General features: G+C 38.8%; 1 protein-coding gene across 2 annotated transcripts in view; it reads right to left on the reverse strand.

Moving 5' to 3' along the window:
- The window catches only part of PTPRR (protein tyrosine phosphatase receptor type R), a 152,622-nt gene that overhangs the window by 102,624 nt on the left and 28,603 nt on the right, over positions 1 to 21,395 (reverse strand). Inside the window, exon 1 of one of the 2 annotated variants that reach the window (XM_071799205.1) lies at positions 13,135 to 13,295. The exons of the other annotated variant lie outside the window; for it this stretch is intronic. Coding sequence (XP_071655306.1) covers positions 13,135 to 13,149 — 15 coding nt within the window. The 5' untranslated portion in view covers positions 13,150 to 13,295. Of the gene's footprint in view, positions 1 to 13,134; positions 13,296 to 21,395 lie in introns of those variants that run through there. 2 annotated transcript variants of the gene reach the window in all.

The following is a 21,395-nucleotide window of genomic DNA, read 5'->3' on the forward strand; positions in this document are numbered from 1 at the left end:
CTCTCTATGGTCCTGAATAGGAAGACTGGAAAATGAGCATAGGCACTCATGTAGCATCTCCTTTCCACTGGAAAAACAAGTAGAAGGGTGGAATTTTTTTAAACCTTTTCTAACATTAAATGGTAAATTATCCCTACTCATTAATTATTTACAAGCATCAGAAGTGAAAGCTTTCCATGAATCCTCCATGTATCTTTCAAAATGTTTGTATTTGAGAAGTAGGATAATACATCACTTCTTCTAAATGTGACATTTAAATAAATATATTATTGCCAGCTGCTCACTGGCAATAACAGTTTCCAAAATACCTGAATGTATCATAGCACTGCTCTTCTGCTTGAGACAGGGTATTTTTAATTTTTGAGATTGTCTCATGAAACATAAGACAGGGAGAAATTTAACTACTCCCTCTCCTTATCTCTAGCTATGATGATCCCTACTTTTCCAGGTGTACCTAATATTTTAATGACAGTAGGAAACATCATTGTCCTGTGTATTTCCTCTCCCCTGTCTGCTGGATAATTGCATCTTTCCCTGCAACTGGGAGACAAAAGTACCTCTGTGACAATTAGCTTTTCAGAGCTTTTTAGGTAAGGGAATCAAGCCTAATTGAAGCACACTGTGACCGTCGGGTTGCTGCAGGTCACATCATCACTGCGTTGGACGTGAGGTAACTGATAGTCACCCAGCAGGAATCTCCCGTTCTTGAACATGCAGACAGGCCTTCTGACAGTAAATGTATCTCTATGCAGCATCTCATCACAGCTCTTCAGAGCTTGGTGAAGTAACTGTTCTTTGCTGGCAACGGAAATGTGTGTTAGAGCAGTTATCAGTATTGTTTATTTCACTTAAGAGCCCTAGGAAATAAACTATTCACATACAAATAATCCTGTCACTGCTAGGAAGGGATTGCTGTTAGAAGTTCCTTGCCTTAAAAATGTTTTCCCACAACTCTTATCTCATGCAAATTTAGAGAGTCCTTGGAAAGACTTAAAACCTTCCTTTATATTATCAGTAGGAATCAGGTTTAGAAAACAATTATATTTAAATCAAATCACTTGTTGAAGGAGAGGCCATTTAAGGCCACTCTCTCAGAGCTGGAAATTGTTATGAAGGGTAATCACGACCTCTGTTTCTCATCAGCATATTTTTTGCTTGCCGTCATCTCAAACATGATACAATTATGGCTGGGTGCCTGATGTTTCCTTCTGCATGGGATCACCTTTCTCATTACTGACAGCATCCTAACTGGCAACTTACAGACACTAGCGCGTCTCCATTCTCTTCTGCTGTCTGTTCGGGGAGAGCCAGAAGGCCACGAGTAAGTCAGGAGCTGAGCATCCTCACATAAAGGAAGGATTCTTTCTGTCTAATGCTCTCAGGCATTCCACAAATTACGTGCCAAAGCAGAAAAGCCGATGACTTTTTTGCTTCTCCACTTTCCATTTTATCCTGTATCATGAGAGATCTTCCTATTACTCATTTAAACATCAGCCCTGCAAGACTAGAATAACTGATACTTTTTCTGACAAGCAGAGCTCATTTCATTTATTTTAATCTCTGTTAATACCTGCGCCCTTCTCATTACCACCCACATCATTTCCAGGCTGGTGGGAGGATCCCCCTAGTCAGATGGGAGATGTTGACCTATATATCTCATCATGAATTCTGCCGTAAGAGACAACTGAATTCATTCACTAATGCAGGAAGCATTAGCATGTGCATTTATATCATTTACAGAGAATGAACTTCATTAACATAACCAATACAGAACCACAAAATCTTTAAAGAGCATCTAAGCTTCTTTTTTTTTTTTTCTCTTTTATGAAACATTACCATTGATTTACTTTCCCAGATGTACTTCTTGTTAGAGTCTGATGGCCAGCTTAAGTGTTTTATAAAAGGAAGAAAAATCTCAGCAGGTTTTATTTCTCTGAGGACCACATTTATTTGCAGATTTTTTTCCATTATTTTTTCCTGACTCTAATAATATCATAGCACTTGTAATAAAGAAGAATGTCTGTCCAATATAATCTTATAAGTAAGACATTATGCAGTTAACAATTAACTGTTAGCAGCAGTGAAGATTCAAGGTTTATTTGCTTTTTTCCTTTCTGTTTCTATGCAGTCATGCTAAATTTAGGAATAAGTGAGAACAGCTCAGCTCACACTGGGAAGGCAGGACAACTTTTTAAATGTATGCAATACATGTTTTCCTGTTAAAGCAGGCAGGTTCAAATAATAATGTTATGTGCCCACTTGGACTTTCTCTTCTCAGCAGGTAATATAACTCTTGTACCTTTCAACAGCTTCATAAAAAACTAGATCATTTTGCAGAAATTTTCTCCAGTTCAATTGAAGAACTGAGTGGAAAGAAAAATGGATTAAAACACCGAGATTGTTTCAAGGTGATTCTTCATGTGGACCTCCCTGAATGTCTGCTTGCACACAGCTTCAGGATACACACATACTTACATGAGAACACTGAAGTAATTCATCTGACAGATGCTCACCAAATTGATATGAAACACGTATACAGATAACATGGTGAAAGGTGCAGGACAACACTTTTGAATATGGTGAGACACAAGATTTGATGGTAAGGACACACAGTCCAATTGTGATTATGTGTCATTACAATTTGGGAGAATACTGCAAGATTTCTTAGTGATTTTCTTTGGAATATATGGCAAAAATGGAAAGGCAGTACATAGTAGTTTAATACCGTAGGTGTAAGGTCTGAAGAAGATCCAAAAGGAAGAATGACTTAGAATAGAAATATAGATTAACCTTTTTACAGTTAAGCAGCTTTTTCACAGGGGTAAATGGGGAAGACTGAAGACTGGATTTCTCTAACATGGCCTCCTGTGGTGTCACAGAAGGAAGCACCAAGTTTCCTCAGAAAAGGTCCTCTGGAGAGAAGACAGGAGGGACCCAATGAATGATCTTTGGAAAAGGAGGATGTGGATGGCCAGGCAACCTGCACTCATCTACTGTTCTCTGCCAGGTGTCAATCTGTGTGGTGAAGTGGAAGGTCAAGAAATTTAGTATTAATCATTAGGGAAGCAGTACAGTTGAGTCACGTGAATAAATCTAATGTCAAGAAAAAATGATACTACAGATAGTCACTATTCCCCCTCCCTCATTCCCTAGACAGGGATGAAATGAGTAGAAAAGAGAAAGAAAATGGGGCAGTATAAAAAACATCAGACGAAATGTAACATGGGAAGGAAATGATAAAAAAGGACTACAAAAGAGTGACCTTTAGTCACAAATGTGAAACGCAAAACCAACTAAATTCATAAAACCTGATCTTCAGTAAGCGAGTGAAACAAGAAATCTTGTGTTCCTGAAGTGATAATTTGAGTAACTTTTTTCCCCCTCTGTGTTTTCCTACCCTGCACTTCCACATAGCCTCCTTCCTGCTATAGCTGCCCCAATACCAGTTCTCACTTTACACGTAACCTCTCTTGCCAGGTTTGTATCCCAGTATTGAGACAACCCAATGAGAGTTTGGCCTCTTCAAATGTCAGTGGAGGGATTAATTGCTGAATAAAATCCTGAAGGTGCAAGAGATGAGCGCAGCTTGCAGGAAAGAAGCTGTGCACCATTAATACCATCAGGATATTTGCTATTGAATTCAGAGAGTAATGAAACAAGTCCTATAAAAATGAGATTTGCAAATGCATTTCTTTTACAGAACAGTTTGTCCCACAGCAGGGGGAAGCTACATCTTTGGCAGATTTACAGTAATGAAATTTTTCTGTGACCTTTTACTCTGTCTCTTTACATTACAAATAAATGTTAACGTCCTACTAATTTGGATCAGTCTGGCCTTCCTAGCCAATATTCTCCTAATATATTTAAAAGTTTCTAAGATGACACAAGGTGGGTGGCTTTCTTTGCTCTGAAACAGTCTATTTTCCAAATAATTATTCACTCTGATTCACCATTTTGCAGCCTACCAATGAGATAAGCATAAGTTACCTGTAGATGTTTACTTAGTTTTATTACAGCAGTAAGTGAACAAATATTTGCAAGCTATGGTTACTGCACAAGAGTTCATGATGACAACCAGGAAGACATATGAACTTTAAACAGATAAAGGCTTGGTATTGGAGATTACACATTAATAGAACTAAATTACTAGCCAGGCTGTTAATTTCTTTCAGAATGTGTTGGAAAAATTCTAAGGATATCTTCCATAAAGGTGTATGCAATACCACAAATACTTTTCAAAAATCCACAGAAATGAATTGGTTTCCAAGAAACATTTTCATTAGAATTTTTAGTTTTCTTTAAACTTTCTGCAAATAACAACTGGTATTTCTCAGTAAAAGAATAGTTTGACATCTTGGAGGATGGAAACTGCACACCAATGATATCAGTTTCAGAGCTAGTTTTGCTACTGCCCAAAAGCTTTCTCTATGTTTTTGTCCTAGCTTTGCTCAAAAAGCAACCTAAAAACTTGGCCAAAAGTCCCTGACAGAATATATTGTTATTATAAAAGGTTGTTTCAGCAGAACACTCTGCTTTAGTATATTTTCCCCCAAAATTATCTAAACTATTTAATATTATAAAGACAGTGCTTTATTCAGAATGAAATGTTTGTGCTTCTACTAGCTTTCAGGCTAAAGAACACTAATAATTTTATCTTTAATGACCTAGTGAAAGAACATAGTCACCAATACCTGTATACTACCTATACACAGATAAAAGGCAGTACTGAAAGAGAAAATACTAAAAAAAAAAAAATGTTCTACAAAATTTCCTCCTTACATCCAAAAATTTCCAGTTTTTCTGCAACTTACCAATCGTATCTACCAGAGTAGAGTAGCCTTTTGTTCCTCACTGCCTTCCAGGAGGCTAGAAAAAGATCTGCATGCTTTTTTTATTGGGGGGAGGCTCTGTCTATATCAGCTTTGCTGCTGCTGCTAATTCTGTGGACTTAGTGAAGCACAGATAATATGGTTCAATAGCCCTAGTTCAAAAGCCTTCATATTTTCAGAGTATTCTGTTCCGCTCCACATGATTTAATGCATGGAGAATAACATAAAGGCCTTTGGGAACTATTCTATCTCCTCAGTGCTTGTGTGATACTTACTGTAATGCTAATGGGAGTTACGTGTGTGCATCCAGGGAAGAACACACCATGGTTTCTAATATGATAAACAAAGAGCAACCTAAAAACAACTTAGCTTTTTACTTCAGTGCAATTCTGCCATTTACATCTGAAGCACCGAGTGAATAACAGATTTTTAAAGAAATCACTACTCTCTGAGCATTGTGGCCCTAAAATTCTGTACCCCAAAATAACTGGAGTGGTTGAAATCTGATTTGACAAACTTGCTTAATGAAAATTAGGTTTATTAATCATTTAAGAGACTTATACCATAACAGCCATGCATAAATCCAATCTATAGCAATGACTGCATAAAAATATCTACATATACGTATTTAAATCTGTATAGCTATACACGCATACATGTATATAGAGGGAGCTATATAGGACAGGGCAATGAGATGCTATTTTGCACAAGGAGACTTTGTGCTACTTTGAGGAAAATGTGCTGGCAAACCACATACATGGGAAATTGCTTTCAAGAGCAGTTTCAAAATGGATGATACCACTGGATGATAGCATGCGCACGCACAGGTGCACACATGCATGCAAACAAGAGACAGAACATATTTAGTATTGGTCGTATTTCTTTGAATGATCACCTCTTGTCCCTAGAAGGCTGGAAATGGTAGTTTCATAATTCCGTCGTGCAGGTAGATATTTGGGTTTTGTACATACTGACCTTTTCTAATTATTCTATTCCATCTTGAAGTGACTATGCTGCAAATCAGATACACACACACATGCGCAGCTAAAATCAGAAAGAAATTGCATGCTTTGAAAGCCTTAAATACATGTCGTATAATTTGTAAGCTAGAGAACCTCTAAAGCAGAGAACATATTGTGTGAAGACTAGCTTTGATTCAAATTCTTTTATCCAGTTACCAAGGCAAGGCTGTGAGTTACACAAGATAATGTGACTTCCTCTGTTTCTTAGGGAGTTATCTTCTCTGAAAGATACAACTATTTTTAATTGAATCCATTTTTAAGTTCTTAACATGCTGTCATAAAATTTGAAGCAAGATCACAAGGTCATTAACAAAAATTTCAAAAACAATAATGATCTGATGATCTGAAAAACATAAGTATGTTTTTCTGTTAAATCACAAACGTCTTCTACTACAACTTTTTTCTCGAGATATTGACCTGAATCATTCATGTGAAGCTGCCCTGCAGAGCAATTCCCCAAGTACACAATCTGCCAGTGCACATTCCTCAGAGGCCACACACTAGTCTTTGATTGCAACTGCAGAACATGGCCCTGCCATCTGTAAAACCTCAGCTTACACTGGCCTTCTCCACCTCAGTATTGCCACTGCGAGGAGGTAGAGCTGACAGCATGGTAGATACAATTAACAGTTCTTGAGAAAGGTAGAAACCTTCAGGAGCAGCTGGGAGACATAGAGCTTCACTGGTTTATCCACGATTTAAAGTGTTTTTTCTTGTGGCTTTCCTTCCTTCCTTCCTTCCTTCCTTCCTTCCTTCCTTCCTTCCTTCCTTCCTTCCTTCCTTCCTTCCTTCCTTCCTTCCTTCCTTCCTTCCTTCCTTCCTTCCTTCCTTCCTTCTTTCCTTCTTTCTTTCCTTCTTTCTTTCCTTCCTTCCTTCCTTCTTTCCTTCCTTCTTTCCTTCCTTCTTTCCTTCTTTCTTTGTCTCTCTCTTTCTCTCTCTCTTTCTCTCTCTCTCTCTTTCTCTCCTTCCTTCCTTCCTTCCTTCCTTCCTTCCTTCCTTCCTTCCTTCCTTCCTTCCTTCCTCCCTCCCTCCCTCCCTCCCTCCCTCCCTCCCTGCCTCCCTGCCTCCCTCCCTCCCTTCCTTTGAGAAAGCATACAAAGTCTAATAGTTGAAAGTTTGATAGTCGACAATATTTTCTTCCTAATGGAGATTTCATTTTTATTCCTTAACTATGCATCATTCACATACAATATCATTAGAGTGGCTGAGGTAACTGGGGCTGTTCAGCCTGGAGAAAAGAAGGCTGAGAGGAGACCTTATAGCTCTCTACACCTACCAGAAAGGAGGTCGTAGTGAGGAGGGTGTTGGTGTCTTCTCCCAAGTAGCAAGTGACAGGACAAGAGAAAATGGCCTCAAGTTGTGCCGGGGGTGGTTTAGATCAGATATTAGGAAAAATTTCTTCATAGAAAGGTTTGTCAGGCATTGGAATAGGCTGCCCAGGGAAGTGGTGGAGTCACCATCCCTGGGGATGTATAGATGAGGTCCTTAGGGACACAGTCTAGTGGTGGACTTGACAGTGCTAGATTAACAGTTAGACTTGATGATCTTAAAGGTCCTTTCCAAACTAAATGATTCTATGATTACATCAAATAAGGGACAACACACAACAGTACAAATGAAATCTAGAAATTCCTTTTGCCTGGTTGATTTACTTGATGGGGCTGGTGGTGGTTGGCATGGGCATTTGTAACCTCTGAGAACTGCAACTTGGTACCTGGCAGCTCAGGGATGCTTCTCAGATCACTGCAAACAGACCAGCTCCTAAACTTTTCCAAATCATGATTGTAATCCACAAGAGCAAAAAAGCCATCAGCCCCAGAAGTGCTTGATGACTTATTCTGTCCGAAAATTTTCCCATTGAAAAATAACTCGATCTTATTTTTTACCAAAGAAAACAATATCTGAATGTTTTTACATGAAATTTATATGTAAAAAAACCCACAATAAACAAAGTGGCAAACCTGACCTTGTTCCATTTGGAATTCTACATTGATTTAGTCTCAGAAAACAAACACTATGATACATAATTTTCGCCCTCTAATTCTTCAGCCCCAGTCCAACCTTTTTGTCATCTACTGGAATAGAAGAAATTATTTCCAGCTTTGCTATTTATTTTCATTTCCTTTCCAGTTTTCCTATTTTTCTCTTTGTGCTTTGTATTTCTTGTTACTGCTTATTTAACTTATCCAAATCGTTTCAAGTTTTCAAGAATTACAGAACGCAAAATTCAAAAAAGGTTAATAAAAACCAACCTTGAAAAAAGCACAGGTACAATTCATTCCACTGAATTACATAACAGTAAAAAAGAAAATAAGAAGAAATTGTTAAATGGCGGGGTGTTGAAAAGTAATATAAAGTTAATTTTGATCTAACAAGTGTATATTATTTTCTCTAGAATAGCTATAATTTTGGACAAAAACGGGAGAAAAAAATTCAAAGCTTTTCCTTTAAAAAGGAAAAAGAGTAAAGATAAACAGGAGTTTTAAGGTATGCCCCATTACCTTTATAATTAATAACCTTAATGAGAGAATTGATACAATTTATAATTACTAGTGCTTACAGAGTTTCTCTGGTTTAGGATGATTATCTACAACAGGGGTGTTAAACTCATTTTCACAGGGGGCCACATCAGCCTCATGGTTTTGTTAACCACCAGTCTCTGCAAAATACTGGAAAGCATGTAATAACACAGATAGAGTCTTATCAATCATCTCTTTCTCATAGCCTTCTCTCTTCCAAGAAAACATATTGGAGATGATGCAAGCTTTCTGAAATCAAGATACTAAGGACAAGAAGTATTTTGTTGTCCATGTAAGACTACAAGAAACAAGCTTTGAGCTCCCTGATCTGCCTCGTTGCCTGTAGCAGAACTCAGTGCTGAACTGTCTGTCATTCCAACAACTTTAAACTGACCACCATGCATTAATCATGAATTTTAAATTTTGACTGGCAGAACTGAAAAATTAATTTGTTAAAAGCAGATAGCAACTTGTAATTTCATGCCCTGCTCTTGCCTTACCTGCAACATCTGCATGCAGCACCTCTTCTGCAACACCATATTTATGGTTTGATTCACAGTTTTACCAACACTTTCACTCAAATGCTTTCCTTAAATTGTCATAGGAGCAAGCGTAGATTTGCTTCTACTAGAGGCATATCTCATCATGTCAGATTTTTTCTGTTATATTAATGCTATGTTTTCTGTAAGAGATGGATTCGTAATAAATAATCCATCTTCAGCAGGTAAAGCCAGATCCAACCTACTGAATGTATCACCTGTGTCATAACACCAACAAGCCTGTATTGTGATGTCAAGTGTCACAGCTTTAAGGATATATCTCAGGTATCTTTCAGGAGAGATCTTTGGATCTTCTACAGTACCTAGTGCTACAAGAAATGAGTTTGCTAGAACTTTGATTTTAATGCAAACTGTGTGTGTTTTCGCTCAAGTCTAAACACACGGAATTAATTTCTAAAAGTCTACAGTGAAAACCAGTGTATGCTTTTAGCTGTAGACTGAGAATTATCTGATTTCAGACAATACAAAAATAGGAAGCACCTACTGTATTTTTGGATCAAGTTTCTTGCTATTGAACTCAACTATGTCATATAAACCCATTGTAAACTGAAACTATAAGAACCCAGAAAGCTATGCAATTCAACCAATGTATTTTCTCTGTGAAATGTGGGCAGTACAAAGTTTTCTTGACGCTGTTGTGAGAAAATTCACTTTAGAAGTACTTTTTCAGACAAATTTGTATACTGGTTTTAATTTTTTTTAAAGGCTTTTTCCTTTCTGAAGTCATTACTGTTGTATCTGAGAAACTCACGAACTGTTGATGAATGTATATTTGCAGCTACCTCTGTATGAGGCAAAATCAAATAATATCCTGATTGAATGGAGGAGAAACTGAGGCATAAACAGACAGGTCATGCATAAAATCTGTGCTGGAGCTAGTGACCAAACTAAGATTACTGTGGAAGTGGCATGGTTTAAACCCTGTTCCACATCAGAAATCCTCCTCTGGGGGAGGACTCTTCTTGATTGCTTATGCTTAGCCCATTTCTGCAACCAGTACTATATAGGAATTATTGTATTCTTATTAATTCCTTCTATTATTTTAAGGATTAGAGATGACATCAAAAGAAAAAGTGTGCAGGTTCAATATTCTCCCTTTTATAAGGAGACTTCAAGCCACATTTCCCAAAGATGAGTGTTGTGTAACAAGCCTGAGGTTGTTCTAGGACTTAAACCATTCTCCATCCATCCGTTTGAAGACACTTCAGTGTATAGATAAGAAGTCCACATTTTTGAGGGAAGAGATATAGAACAAATGTGACTGTAACTCCGCAATTTAGTGACTGCATTAGGCACAAAAGGAGGCAAGTCTTGGATTTTGCTCCCTGCTTTTTATCAAGTAAATATCTAGTCATACCAGTATTTGGTATTTCTTTACTTAGTTACTAACAATTAGCAAATCTTTCTTAGAAAATACTAACCAAACACATACAAAAAAGTACTCATTTTTAATTCATGAGCAATAAAGCAACATCTCCCACTGGGTACTGCACCTCTTATGATTACTAATAAACATATACTATTGAGCACACATATATCATGCAATAACTTAGATATCCTGTCTATAACAGAATCCCTGTTTTGCTAACTATTTATGATCTCACATCTCAGAGCACATTTGGTGGCACCATTCGCATTCCTGCTGAAGAACCAGAAGAAAAGAGGTATTATGGCCATGCGGTCCCTTCCTGTGCATCAAATGTCCGCAGATGCCACCTGCTGAGTTACAGCACTTTGAGGAGCAGGGTAAAGAAAACCACATATCTTCCTGAAACATAGAAGTTAATCCCAGCTATGGTTACTGTGCTATGATGGCCACACCGCTTCCAGTACCTGGATCTGGCTCATTTATAGGCAGCTCTTTGCAATATGTGCCATAAATGGGTCCTTACTTGCTACTCTGGCTTCTAAGGGGGCTATGTGATCAAAGCAACAAGGAAGTGCTCAGGAGAATGGGCTTTATCAAGGCTGAAAATATGGAGGTGCCTGGCTAAAATGTCTAAGAGCGACCTTTTAAACATGAATGCACCTTGACATGTTTATGGTTATGGTCAGAAGAAATGTGTGTTAGGAAGCTGCTCTGCTCCAAAAGCAGAAGGCTCCAGGGCAGAACTCTGACCCTCTCAGAAGAACCTTCTCCCAAACTCCTCCCCAAAACAGAATCGAACAAGCTGTTTGACAAGGCCATGGTTATTCAAGTAAACTACTGTCCTCCCATGTGCCACCCTCTCTGGTACGACTTGTGTCATTCTGTCACAGGTATTTCACCTCCACTATTGTAGCATGAAGAGCATGACCAAAAGGCAGAGGTGGAAACTGGAGTATGGGGAAGGTCTGCTTGAATGAGTGCTATGAGGTTAGACAGATGTACTTTTGTTTTATTTCATGTTATTATGTGATATGGCAAGTCATAGAAAGAAAAGCAATGAAAGAACCAAGAACATTTTGTTCATCTCAGCTACTCTGCTGAAGGAAAGGTTTTTCCTGGCTCTTTGCCTATGTGAATACATAACATCTATCCTGGACCGTGATCCAAATGTTATGAGCAATAACTAATACGCTAAGTTAGGAGAATTGCCTTTTTCCCTGTGTAAACAACCTTCACACAATGTTTCACAAAACTTATGCACAAATGTTATTTTATAGATCTAATATTGTTTGTCATTGATGGAGCAAAGCCAAATATAAACAGATCAGTTCACTGAAAATCAGCTGTCAGGTTTGTCCTCGAGAGAGCATATCATGAATGCTATTAGCCCTTATGGGAAGAAAGAAAGGACAAGACAAGAAATGAAAGATAGCTGCGTTCTGGGCAGCTCCAGTGGTCTGAAGACACTGGCAAGGAGCTCTCAGGCAGAGCTCAGTGTCACACTGACCAACTGCAAGTGCTGCAGCTATCAGAAAGGTCTTTTGACACCACAGATATAATCCCGACCAGCTATTCAAAACAGAAAAGTATATCTGCCCATTCTCACTGAAATCTGAGAGTTTCAAGATGACATATTCCTGGTCATAGTCATAAGACTCAAAATGATGATGCATAAGCAGGCAGGGTCCTCCAGTCCCTTCCACATTCTTTGTCTATCTGCTGTGCTGCAATATCGCACTCACTGCTGGCCTGTAGCTTTCATTTTCATACGCACTGAGATCTCAGCCCTGTCTAGGCAGAAACTACCAGTGAACTTGAACCTTTTATTTTATCACCACACTATAAATGCACGCAGCACTGTTTCCTGTGCATGTATTTATCTAAGGCGCTTTCAGTTTCATTAATCGTCCACAGGATGGGACCTTTAGCTCCCTTCCTCAGTAAGACCCAGGCAAATAGATGCCCCAGAACTGGATGGGGTCCCCAGAGACACAAACTCGATGTGGCTGGAACTTGGGACAGAAACACCAATGAGCCCAAATCACACACAGGTATTTTTCATACACCTACATATTGTAATTCACACCAAGGTAACAGGACAACTTACAGGAATAAAGGTACACTAAGAATAAAAGAAAACAATTAAAGAAGTACTACTATATATAGTATCCAAGACCTTCTTTCCCATTGTATAGGCATCATATAGATAATACTCAGGATTGCTGAATTTTTCCACATTTTTTCTAGTCACGTTTTGACTTTACAATAACACATTAACTACTGTTAACCAAATGTGTTTGGTTAATAGTTATTCAAAACAATTCCTCTACTGCCTATGTTTTTCCCTCACTTCAGAAATCCATTGTCAATTTTCCTCATAAAGCTCTACCAGTTTAAAGACAGGTGTTATATTCACTGCCAGTAAAAACAATTCTAAGAAGTCACAGTAAGAGGATTTTAACTCCTCTGTAAAGAGTGTTATGGAGGCAATTTTATTTAAAAAAAAAAAGGCCATTGCAGACCAAAACTTATCCCTGTTTGTATGATATACACTTTACAGAAGATTAGCACAAGTATTGGAATATTTCATAACTACCATCATTGTAGAATTATTCTGTGCTAGATTGGTCTGTAAACTGAAATTTAGCTCATTAAAGGCATGAGTTGTAATGAGCATTTTCAAGTAACTACAGACAAGAGTCCTTTTATTGCGGCACTAGTAACATACTGGTAAAATAGAGCTAATTCACAATGGCGTTACTATACCTTTGCCTGTTTTATACAATTCCTTCTAGGTCTAAGCACAAAATCTATATAAAAATTACAAGTACTTACATAAGCAGAATTCATTACTCCCTTTACAGTAGGCGGTGTACATTCCTACATCGAAATTTAAAAAGTTGTGGAAGAAATTTTGTTGTCTCTTTTTCAGCCAATGTCGTTCCGCAACACATGCAAGCAGTTTAATAAACATGGTACTTTATGAGATTAAAGAGCTAGAGATAATCCAGGAAACTGCAAATAAAATAACAGGATTAAGTTATATAGTTAGCTCAGCGGACTGAAATAAATTTAGTTCAGTCTGTTGGGCTAAAATGCACATAAAATCTTTTATTTCCACTAAACCTTCTTCCTGAAAGCTTCTTGACATTAATATCATGGTATATCACAAACTGGAAATACTTTAATAGAAATAAATATGTTTAGGAGAAAAAAAATTACTTTTCTATTGGTCTATAGATTTGAAGATCTGAGTAGCATTTTCTAATACTCAGACTTGGAATAACCTTTCATGCTTTGTTTACTGGGCTATGGCAGTAAACTTTTTTTCTTATTATTTTGTTTGATAGCTGTTCTTGATAGACAATAATGCCTTGTGGAAACAGAAAACTTTGCAACACAAAGTCAACACTTCCATGCAATATGCCATTTTGAAATGCATATAGACAAATATATAAAAATAAAATATATATTTTTAGGTAATAAAGAGTTAGTTGATAGCTTAATTTAGGAGAGGTAAACTCTTAGCACATCCACTAAGATAAGGATGTCTGCTGCTTTCAGAAGTGGTTTGTTTTCTCCAGATTAGTTAAAAAATTTGTTCTTTCTGACTCCCTTCCCACCTCCTTTGGCTCCCACTGATTTCCCCTTACTTAATTAAGCTTACAGTGCTTAGACACCAGAAGGCAGTCATTAAGACAGAATTCCTACTGATTAATCAACCTATGTATCTAGTATGAAAACTTACATAACCGCTCACTGATTGGAAAAGTCACATGCATATACTAAAAGACAGAATCACAAACACATGTAAAACCAACAGAAACTGTATCATTTGCTCTATCATCATTATCGGAAGGCCCTATTAACGGGCAATAAACATTTACCTGTTTTTAATAAGAATTGTATAGGTACCATTTCACTTAAACAAAGGGCAGAAGACAAAAGAAATGACCATAAATAAATTCATACACATTAAATATAAATGTTCAAGGCTACGCATCTTACAAAACGTCGTAACTATGATTAAAAAGCAGCAGATTGGTTATAAAACCATTATTTAAAAAAAAATATAATCATTGCCAAACATAGAAACATCTGGAGAATCACAGCTACAATCATAAAATTATAATTCTGTTCACACTTTTCAGTTAACTTATCAGGACTAAATACATTCAGCACCAGGATAATTCCATAAAACAGGACTATTCTTGAGAATAGATGGTTCCTGTCAGAGGTGGGATTTCCAGATGTGCGTTGTTTGGCAGGTACACAAGATTTGTCTCTGTAAACCTGTAGTTCACCCATGCTCATTTGTTTGGATTCTTGCAAGACTACCTCAGGCCCAAAGCTAGGTCTAAACAACAGCTCCCAAGACACCTTCGATCATTTTAGATATGTCAACACTGCAGGGAGTGCTTGGGTCTGCTGAGGGTCTGCCCCAGGCCCTGCTAACACAAACATCTTGTGCCTTTCCCTCACAGTTCTTTCCAAGAAGCCCTCTTTGATTCCTGCCATCATCCACCAGCTCTTCGTAGCAAAAATGAGAGGAAAAAATTACCTGGGGCAGCCATTGGAGTACCAGGCATGTCACCCTTCTCAAGAAACGTACCTCATTTGCGTCCTGAAGGAGGCCACTCCATGCCAAAGTGCTGCTCCCTGCCTATGGGTGCCTGTACCTCAGCATGGTAGCTGTTGGCAGTGACAGACCCTCTGCAGAGATAGGACAGGAGGCCAGGCAGCCGCCATGCGTAGCTGGGCCTTGGCCACGTGTGGTAGCTGCCAAGATCTGCCATAGCATACAGGTAGGGAAAGTCTGCAGAGCTTGCCAGGACTGCATATGACCAACCTGGTCTATGCCATGGTGGCATTGACACAGAAAAAGAAAGGAAGGCTTGGACATTGGTCCTGTGACCAAATGACTTGCCACCCACTGTTTGCAGTTGCCTTCTGCAAGGATAGCCACCAACGCAGACCTGTCAAAGTGAACCCCTGGGGTGGGATCTCAGTCATACCATGGCCTTGCTCCCACCAGGGATTCAGATGCTGTTCTGGCAGCTTAGTCATCCCAGGCAGAAGGAGGACAAGGTGTCCTGCCTGTGTTGTGGCATAACTAAAAAGTCAGGTTGATTCTTCAAATCAGCCACAATGCTTAAGAACACACATGTTGGCAGACCTGCCCATTTCTCACCATGGGCATGGTCAGGTATATGGTTATCTACAGATTTGAGGGCATCAGTCTAAATTACCACTTGAGAAGAGATACTTCACAGTCCTGCAGTAGCCCCCAAACATGCATGGAGGGATGGCAGCCGAGCATTAGGCTGGAGCAGTGATGCAGTTAAGGGAGCAGCTGGCAGAGATGAAACACCCTGCAGGAATGCAGGTATTAGGGCTAGAATCTGTTCAAATATCTAGCCAAGTTAGAAATCTTGACAAAAGCCACATTCCTTGAGCTCCCTAGTTCTGTCAGTCCTAGTAACTTGTCTTTCATAGATAGAAAGGTAGAGTATTGCCCAAGAGAAGGAAAAGTACACAAAACTGAGATGGCAAGTAGAAATTGAGTAGTGAATTCCCGTAATTTATTTTCATAACTAAAGTGCTCCGATACTGTTAATGTAATTGTAATTTATCCATGATCTTATAACACCGTGGTTAACAGAGACTTTGGAAATACATACACTGTGTGTAAATTGCCTTTAATAAAAGTAATTAGACAGTTGTTCATTACCACCTGTGAGCATAGGGACATCTGGTGGACAATATTTTTACCTGATATCTATGTATTTTCACTAGATGTTTTCTTCCAAAACTCCACAGAGTACAAACGCAATTTATTCAATGGCCTATACTTAAGAAATACTGCATATTTTAATAGTGCTAAGTGACATTTGACATATACACCTTACGATATTAATCTTAAATGAATATTTACTTCAGCTGAGATAACTTTTTTATTGTCTTTGAGCAGACATTAATTCAGCTTCTTTTATTCCCCATTCATGTGGTAAACATGAACCTTTTAAAAGTGAAAATGTATTTTTTTCCATAATACTTTATCAAAAATAGCAAGATTTAATCTTGGACTTCGAAGTATATTTTGGTTCCAAGTTTAAATGGGATTTTCAGAAATCATTCATATCATCATTTCATTACAGATCTGTAAATACATGTGTGTACTTGCTTCACAATAATCCCCACAGCAGCTGGAATCTAGAAGTCTGTGGAGCACTGCAAAAGCAAGCCCACCCTATACTAACAGCAGAAAAATTCTCTAGTTGATTTTTTCTAGTTTAACAGAAGGAAATAAATTTACAAATAGTCACAGTGAACCACAACATTTTTTGCCATGCATAAAATAAATAACAATAATTATTTAATTTAAAAAACAAACAAAAACAAAACAAACCCCAAAACAAACATGCAAAAAAACCAACAACAACAAAACACAACAAAAACAAAAAAAGAGACCAAAACGAATGACCAAAACCAGAGTTGAGAAAACCTGCCATACTGTCATAACGTACCACAGACTAGTTCGCGTTGCAAGAGACCTCCAAAGGTCACCTAGTCCAACCTCCTGCAATGAGCAGGGACATCTTCAACTAGATCAGGTTGCTCAGAGCCTCATCCAGCCTGGTCTTGAATGTCTCCAGCAATGTGGCATCTACCACCTCTCTGGGCAACCTGAGCCAGTGTTTCATTACCCATATTGTAAAAAATTTCTTCCTCATGTCTGGCCTGAATCTCCCCTTTTAGTTTAAAACCATTACCCTTTGTCCTGTTGCAACGGTCCTGCTAAAAAGTCTGTCCCCATCTTTCTTACACGTCCCTTTTAAGTATTGAAAGGCTGGACCCTTTTCTTCTCCAGGCTCAATAACCTCAACTCTCTCAGCCTGTCCTCATAGGAGAGAACTTCCAGCCCTCTGATCATTTTGTGGTCTCCTCTGGCCCCTCTCCAGCAGTTCCATGTCTTTCCTGTGCTGAAGGCTCCAGAGCTGGACACAGGACTCCATGTGGGGTCTGACCAGATTGGAGCAGAGGGGCAGAATCACCTCCCTTGACATGCTGACCATGCTGCTTTTGATGCAGCCCAAGATACAATTCGCCTTCTGGGCTGCAAGTGCACATTGCTGGCTCGTGTCCAATCTTTCATCCACCAGTACCCCCAGGTCCTTCCCCACAGGGCTGCTCTCGGTCCCTTCATCCCCCTGCCTGTATTGATACCAGGGGTTGCCCTGACCCAGGTGCAGGACCTTGCACTTGGTCTTGCTGAACCTCATGAGGTTTGCATGGGCCCACTTCTTGAGTTTGTCCATGTCCCTTTGGATGGCATCCTGTCCCTCAGGCATGTCGAGAAGATGTACATTACAGTTTAAGAACATGTCTGCATATCCACAACATTGTAACAGATCTGGTAACAAAAGGGTCCTAAGCAAAATAAGGAGCGTGCACAGCAGAGGGGTAGTCTATAAAGGAGAAGTGTGGGCTAAGAAATATGTAAAAATGGAGAGGAAAAAGAGATAAGTAAAATGGTTTGAGGCTACAAGACTAAAGGAAGGAGCAAAAGACAAAGGGGGAAAGAAAGACAAAGGTGAAGGTTACTAAAACACAAAGGCAAGCCAAGACCCCTGGTAATAGCCTAAGGAAAGGGATAGCACAGAAGAGATGCAAAAAGGAGGGTAGGACAGTAGAGTATGAGGATGAGAAGGTATGAGAAGAAGGGATGAATGCACAGGCAGAAGTGTGCTGACGACCAATGTAGCACTCCAAGGAGAAAAACAGAGCTTCACTTTAGCAGCTACTTGGGGCCATGATCAAAGAAGATGAATGTGGTATTCAAAGTATTTTTCCAAGTTCAAATTTATTATGAAAGATTTTAGGTAAGATTAGTTATTTGCCCTATCATAGCCTGAAACCCAAACAAACAAAACAAATAAAAACCAAACAAAACATGGCTGGATGAGGAAAGGATTAAAGGCTTTATGTGACTTGCCCACAGCAGAGTCAGAGAGGGAGTAGATGAAAGAACAGAATCGTCAGAGACTGTTTGAATGGATGGTGAGACAAATGTCTTAAATAGGCAAGAACTCCAGCAATCTTATTACAGGAATGAACAAGAAGGATAAAAAGGGGTAATGCATGGTAAGCACCGAATGGTTAGCTAAAACAGAAAAGGATAAAAAAAAAGAAGGGTGTATGAAAACTGCAGCAATGTTCTTCTGAATCAATGCTTTTGAATATGTTACATGCCTGATTAAATGGAGAGAAATACAAGTTTTACACTGGGCAACATAGAACGTATTAAGCAATCAGGGCTCTTACACTCATAAGTTTTATATCAATTCACATCAGTAGTATTAGGCTGCAAGTCCCAGTAGAAAAAAGAATTCAGGAAAGAATGAAGAATGCAGAAGTAATGTAGTGCAAGTTTGGCTGAAATTATTGGCTCGTTGACATCATGATTGTAACTAAATGACTCTTGATTATACATGAAGGATTTTCAAAAGGCTTCCAGGGATAATAAATGATCTTTCTAAACAGAGAATAATGGAGCGTACTAGATGTACCACATTACAGTTTTATTCATTCCTTTCTGTTTATGTAACCTGTCTGGTATTGCTTCTGAAAACCAACTTCTGCCTTTCCACTTTACCAGATAAACCACATGGACTACATGTGGTCTTGACTCCTCTACAGAAATACTTCATGGTTTTTCCTTCAACTTTTTTTCTCTAGGAAGGATGCAGAAACTCCCTCCCATCTAGTTTGGATAAGGAATTCAGCATAACCTTATCAGGGTAATCTGTGTTGAGATTTGTGCTGATACAGTCTCCTGATTTTGTACAGGTTGTTAGCAAAAGGACAGCTACGAATAGCTTCTTTTTCCAGTGCTCATCCCCAGAATTTCTTCTTAAAACTGTGAGTCTTGTACCACTGGGAAATAATATATTGCTGATAATCTCACTAAGGGCTAACCTGCTGAAGACCTGAAGATCAATTTACTTCAGAATAAGCAATAGATCTGTGGTTAGAGTATTATATTGGCTATGGGAGACCTCAGCTCAAGTCTCTGATCTGTATATGCTTCAGAATAAAGAATAATCGCTTTGTCTTCTGCATGCCACATGATTAATTGAATGACTAGACTTCCAGACAAATCTTCTACTGCCAACACAACAGACTCCACTCAGTCCAAATAATTAAATAAAAATTGATCCGGAAAGAAGAGCAAAGCACTTCAGTGTCTAAAAGAGACATGGCCTTCTGGAACTCCCACATATCAAAGGCAGGACCAATCTCCAGTGCACTGAAAACACCCCTTGTATGAGCCTGTCTCAGGTCTGTCCCAAAATGTAAAAAAAGACACCAAATAACCTGATTTGGATAATTTAACTAGTTTCCTCCTTGTGACTCTTGGCTCCTACCAGAGTGTGGCAAAAGAGGCACTGGAACCTGAGCATCCATTGTAGCTCTATGTCTTGAGCTCTGGAATCTTGGCCATTTTGTGATGCATGACTCTCATTTCCTCCTTGTCTCCCAATTAAAGTGTCTAAATAGCTCAATTTTATCCCAGTTAAACTTTTTTTCTTTTTACCTCAAAAAATTTACCCTAACTTCAAAAATTCTATAAAAAGGAACTTTGTTTTCAGGATACCTCTGCCTTGAGATTTTGACTCAGAAGATTTCATTTCAGTGTGGTTCTTGATAGGCCTCTTGTACAGCTCAATTGCTCCAAGGAATGGGTGATCCACTCCTTAACTAATAAACTGTTAAAGACCTAGCTGGCAGCTGATGTGATATCAAAGTGAAGGTATTTTTGTATTGCATGAGCCTCCAAGTAATTTTGAAAGAAGTTCACAATTAGAGACAAGGGAAAGAAAAGAAAGCCAAAGATAGAGTCAGTCAGCCTTCAGGCAGAATACGATTTAAGAAAGCAAAGATGCAGCTTATATGTTAAAGTAGACAAGCCAAGAAAATAAATTACTACGTACTAGAGCCAAAAATTATAGTGGATACTTTGCCATTACAACTGAAGAAACTACAATAGTAGTAACATAGCCAAGAGATCAAAGATCAATAGCGGTAGAGCAGTGGATCGAGAGGGTTATAACAACACCAAGACAACAAAGAAAAGCTAGCAGCCTTTGCCAGACTTACACAGCTGGGTTTGGCAAAGGCTGGGATCACTGAGACTGGCAACACTCAAAGACATTAATGAGGCCACAGTGACTTAACAGTCCTTTGAAGAAGCAGATATGTATTTCCAAAGTATTTAATTTCTTCAGTGATTGATCAAAAGAGACAAATATGCAGAATGTCAAAAGCACTGGATCCTTCATTTACAGTTTCTTACCTTTAATGAAAAGAACTTATAGGGCCATGCTCCTAACAGATGAGGACTGGTCAAATGGCAGCCCGTGAATCAAACCTGGCACGCAAGGAAATTTTGGCTAGCCCCTAGGAAGCCTGCAGCTGTAAGCCCAGGCAGCTTTACAGTTCACTGAAAGATAACAGTAGAAAGCAAATGTAAATTTGATGTGGGACAAGAGAAAGCATTGCCAACCATTGAACTCATGTGGCTGGCCAGTCAAACAAACTGGTAGCATTACAGGAGAAGAAAGATCAGTTACATGAGAGAAAGGGTTTGACTGTGGGTAGGACAGCTGGGAACATCTGAGTCTGGCCTAGAAGTACAGTCAGTGCTCAGTTGCCCTTGGATTTCAGTCTAATGGCATATGAAAGTGGAGGCACCAAAGCTGCCCTTAAGCAAGAGGATACCTTTAACTCAGTGCTGACATTGATGCTTCTCATGTTCTGCAACACATTCCCCAGCACTGGGACTCCAAGAGACTTTTTGGTTAGAGTTGGCCAGCTCTGTGCCTTGATGCTAGGCCATGGCTAGCAAGCCCTGATAGATGTGGGCTAACTCTGTGCCCACTATGTCTACACCATGGTCTTACTGTATTATATCGTTATATTGTTACATTACATTATCCAGGTTTTTTTTTTCAATTACCTACAACATCCCTTAGTCCATCACATTGAATAAGGTAGAATTAATTATAAAAACATCCGACTCTTAAAAACTGGAT

The sequence above is a fragment of the Patagioenas fasciata genome, chromosome 1 (genome assembly GCF_037038585.1).
Source record: "Patagioenas fasciata isolate bPatFas1 chromosome 1, bPatFas1.hap1, whole genome shotgun sequence".
Lineage (NCBI taxonomy): Eukaryota > Metazoa > Chordata > Aves > Columbiformes > Columbidae > Patagioenas > Patagioenas fasciata.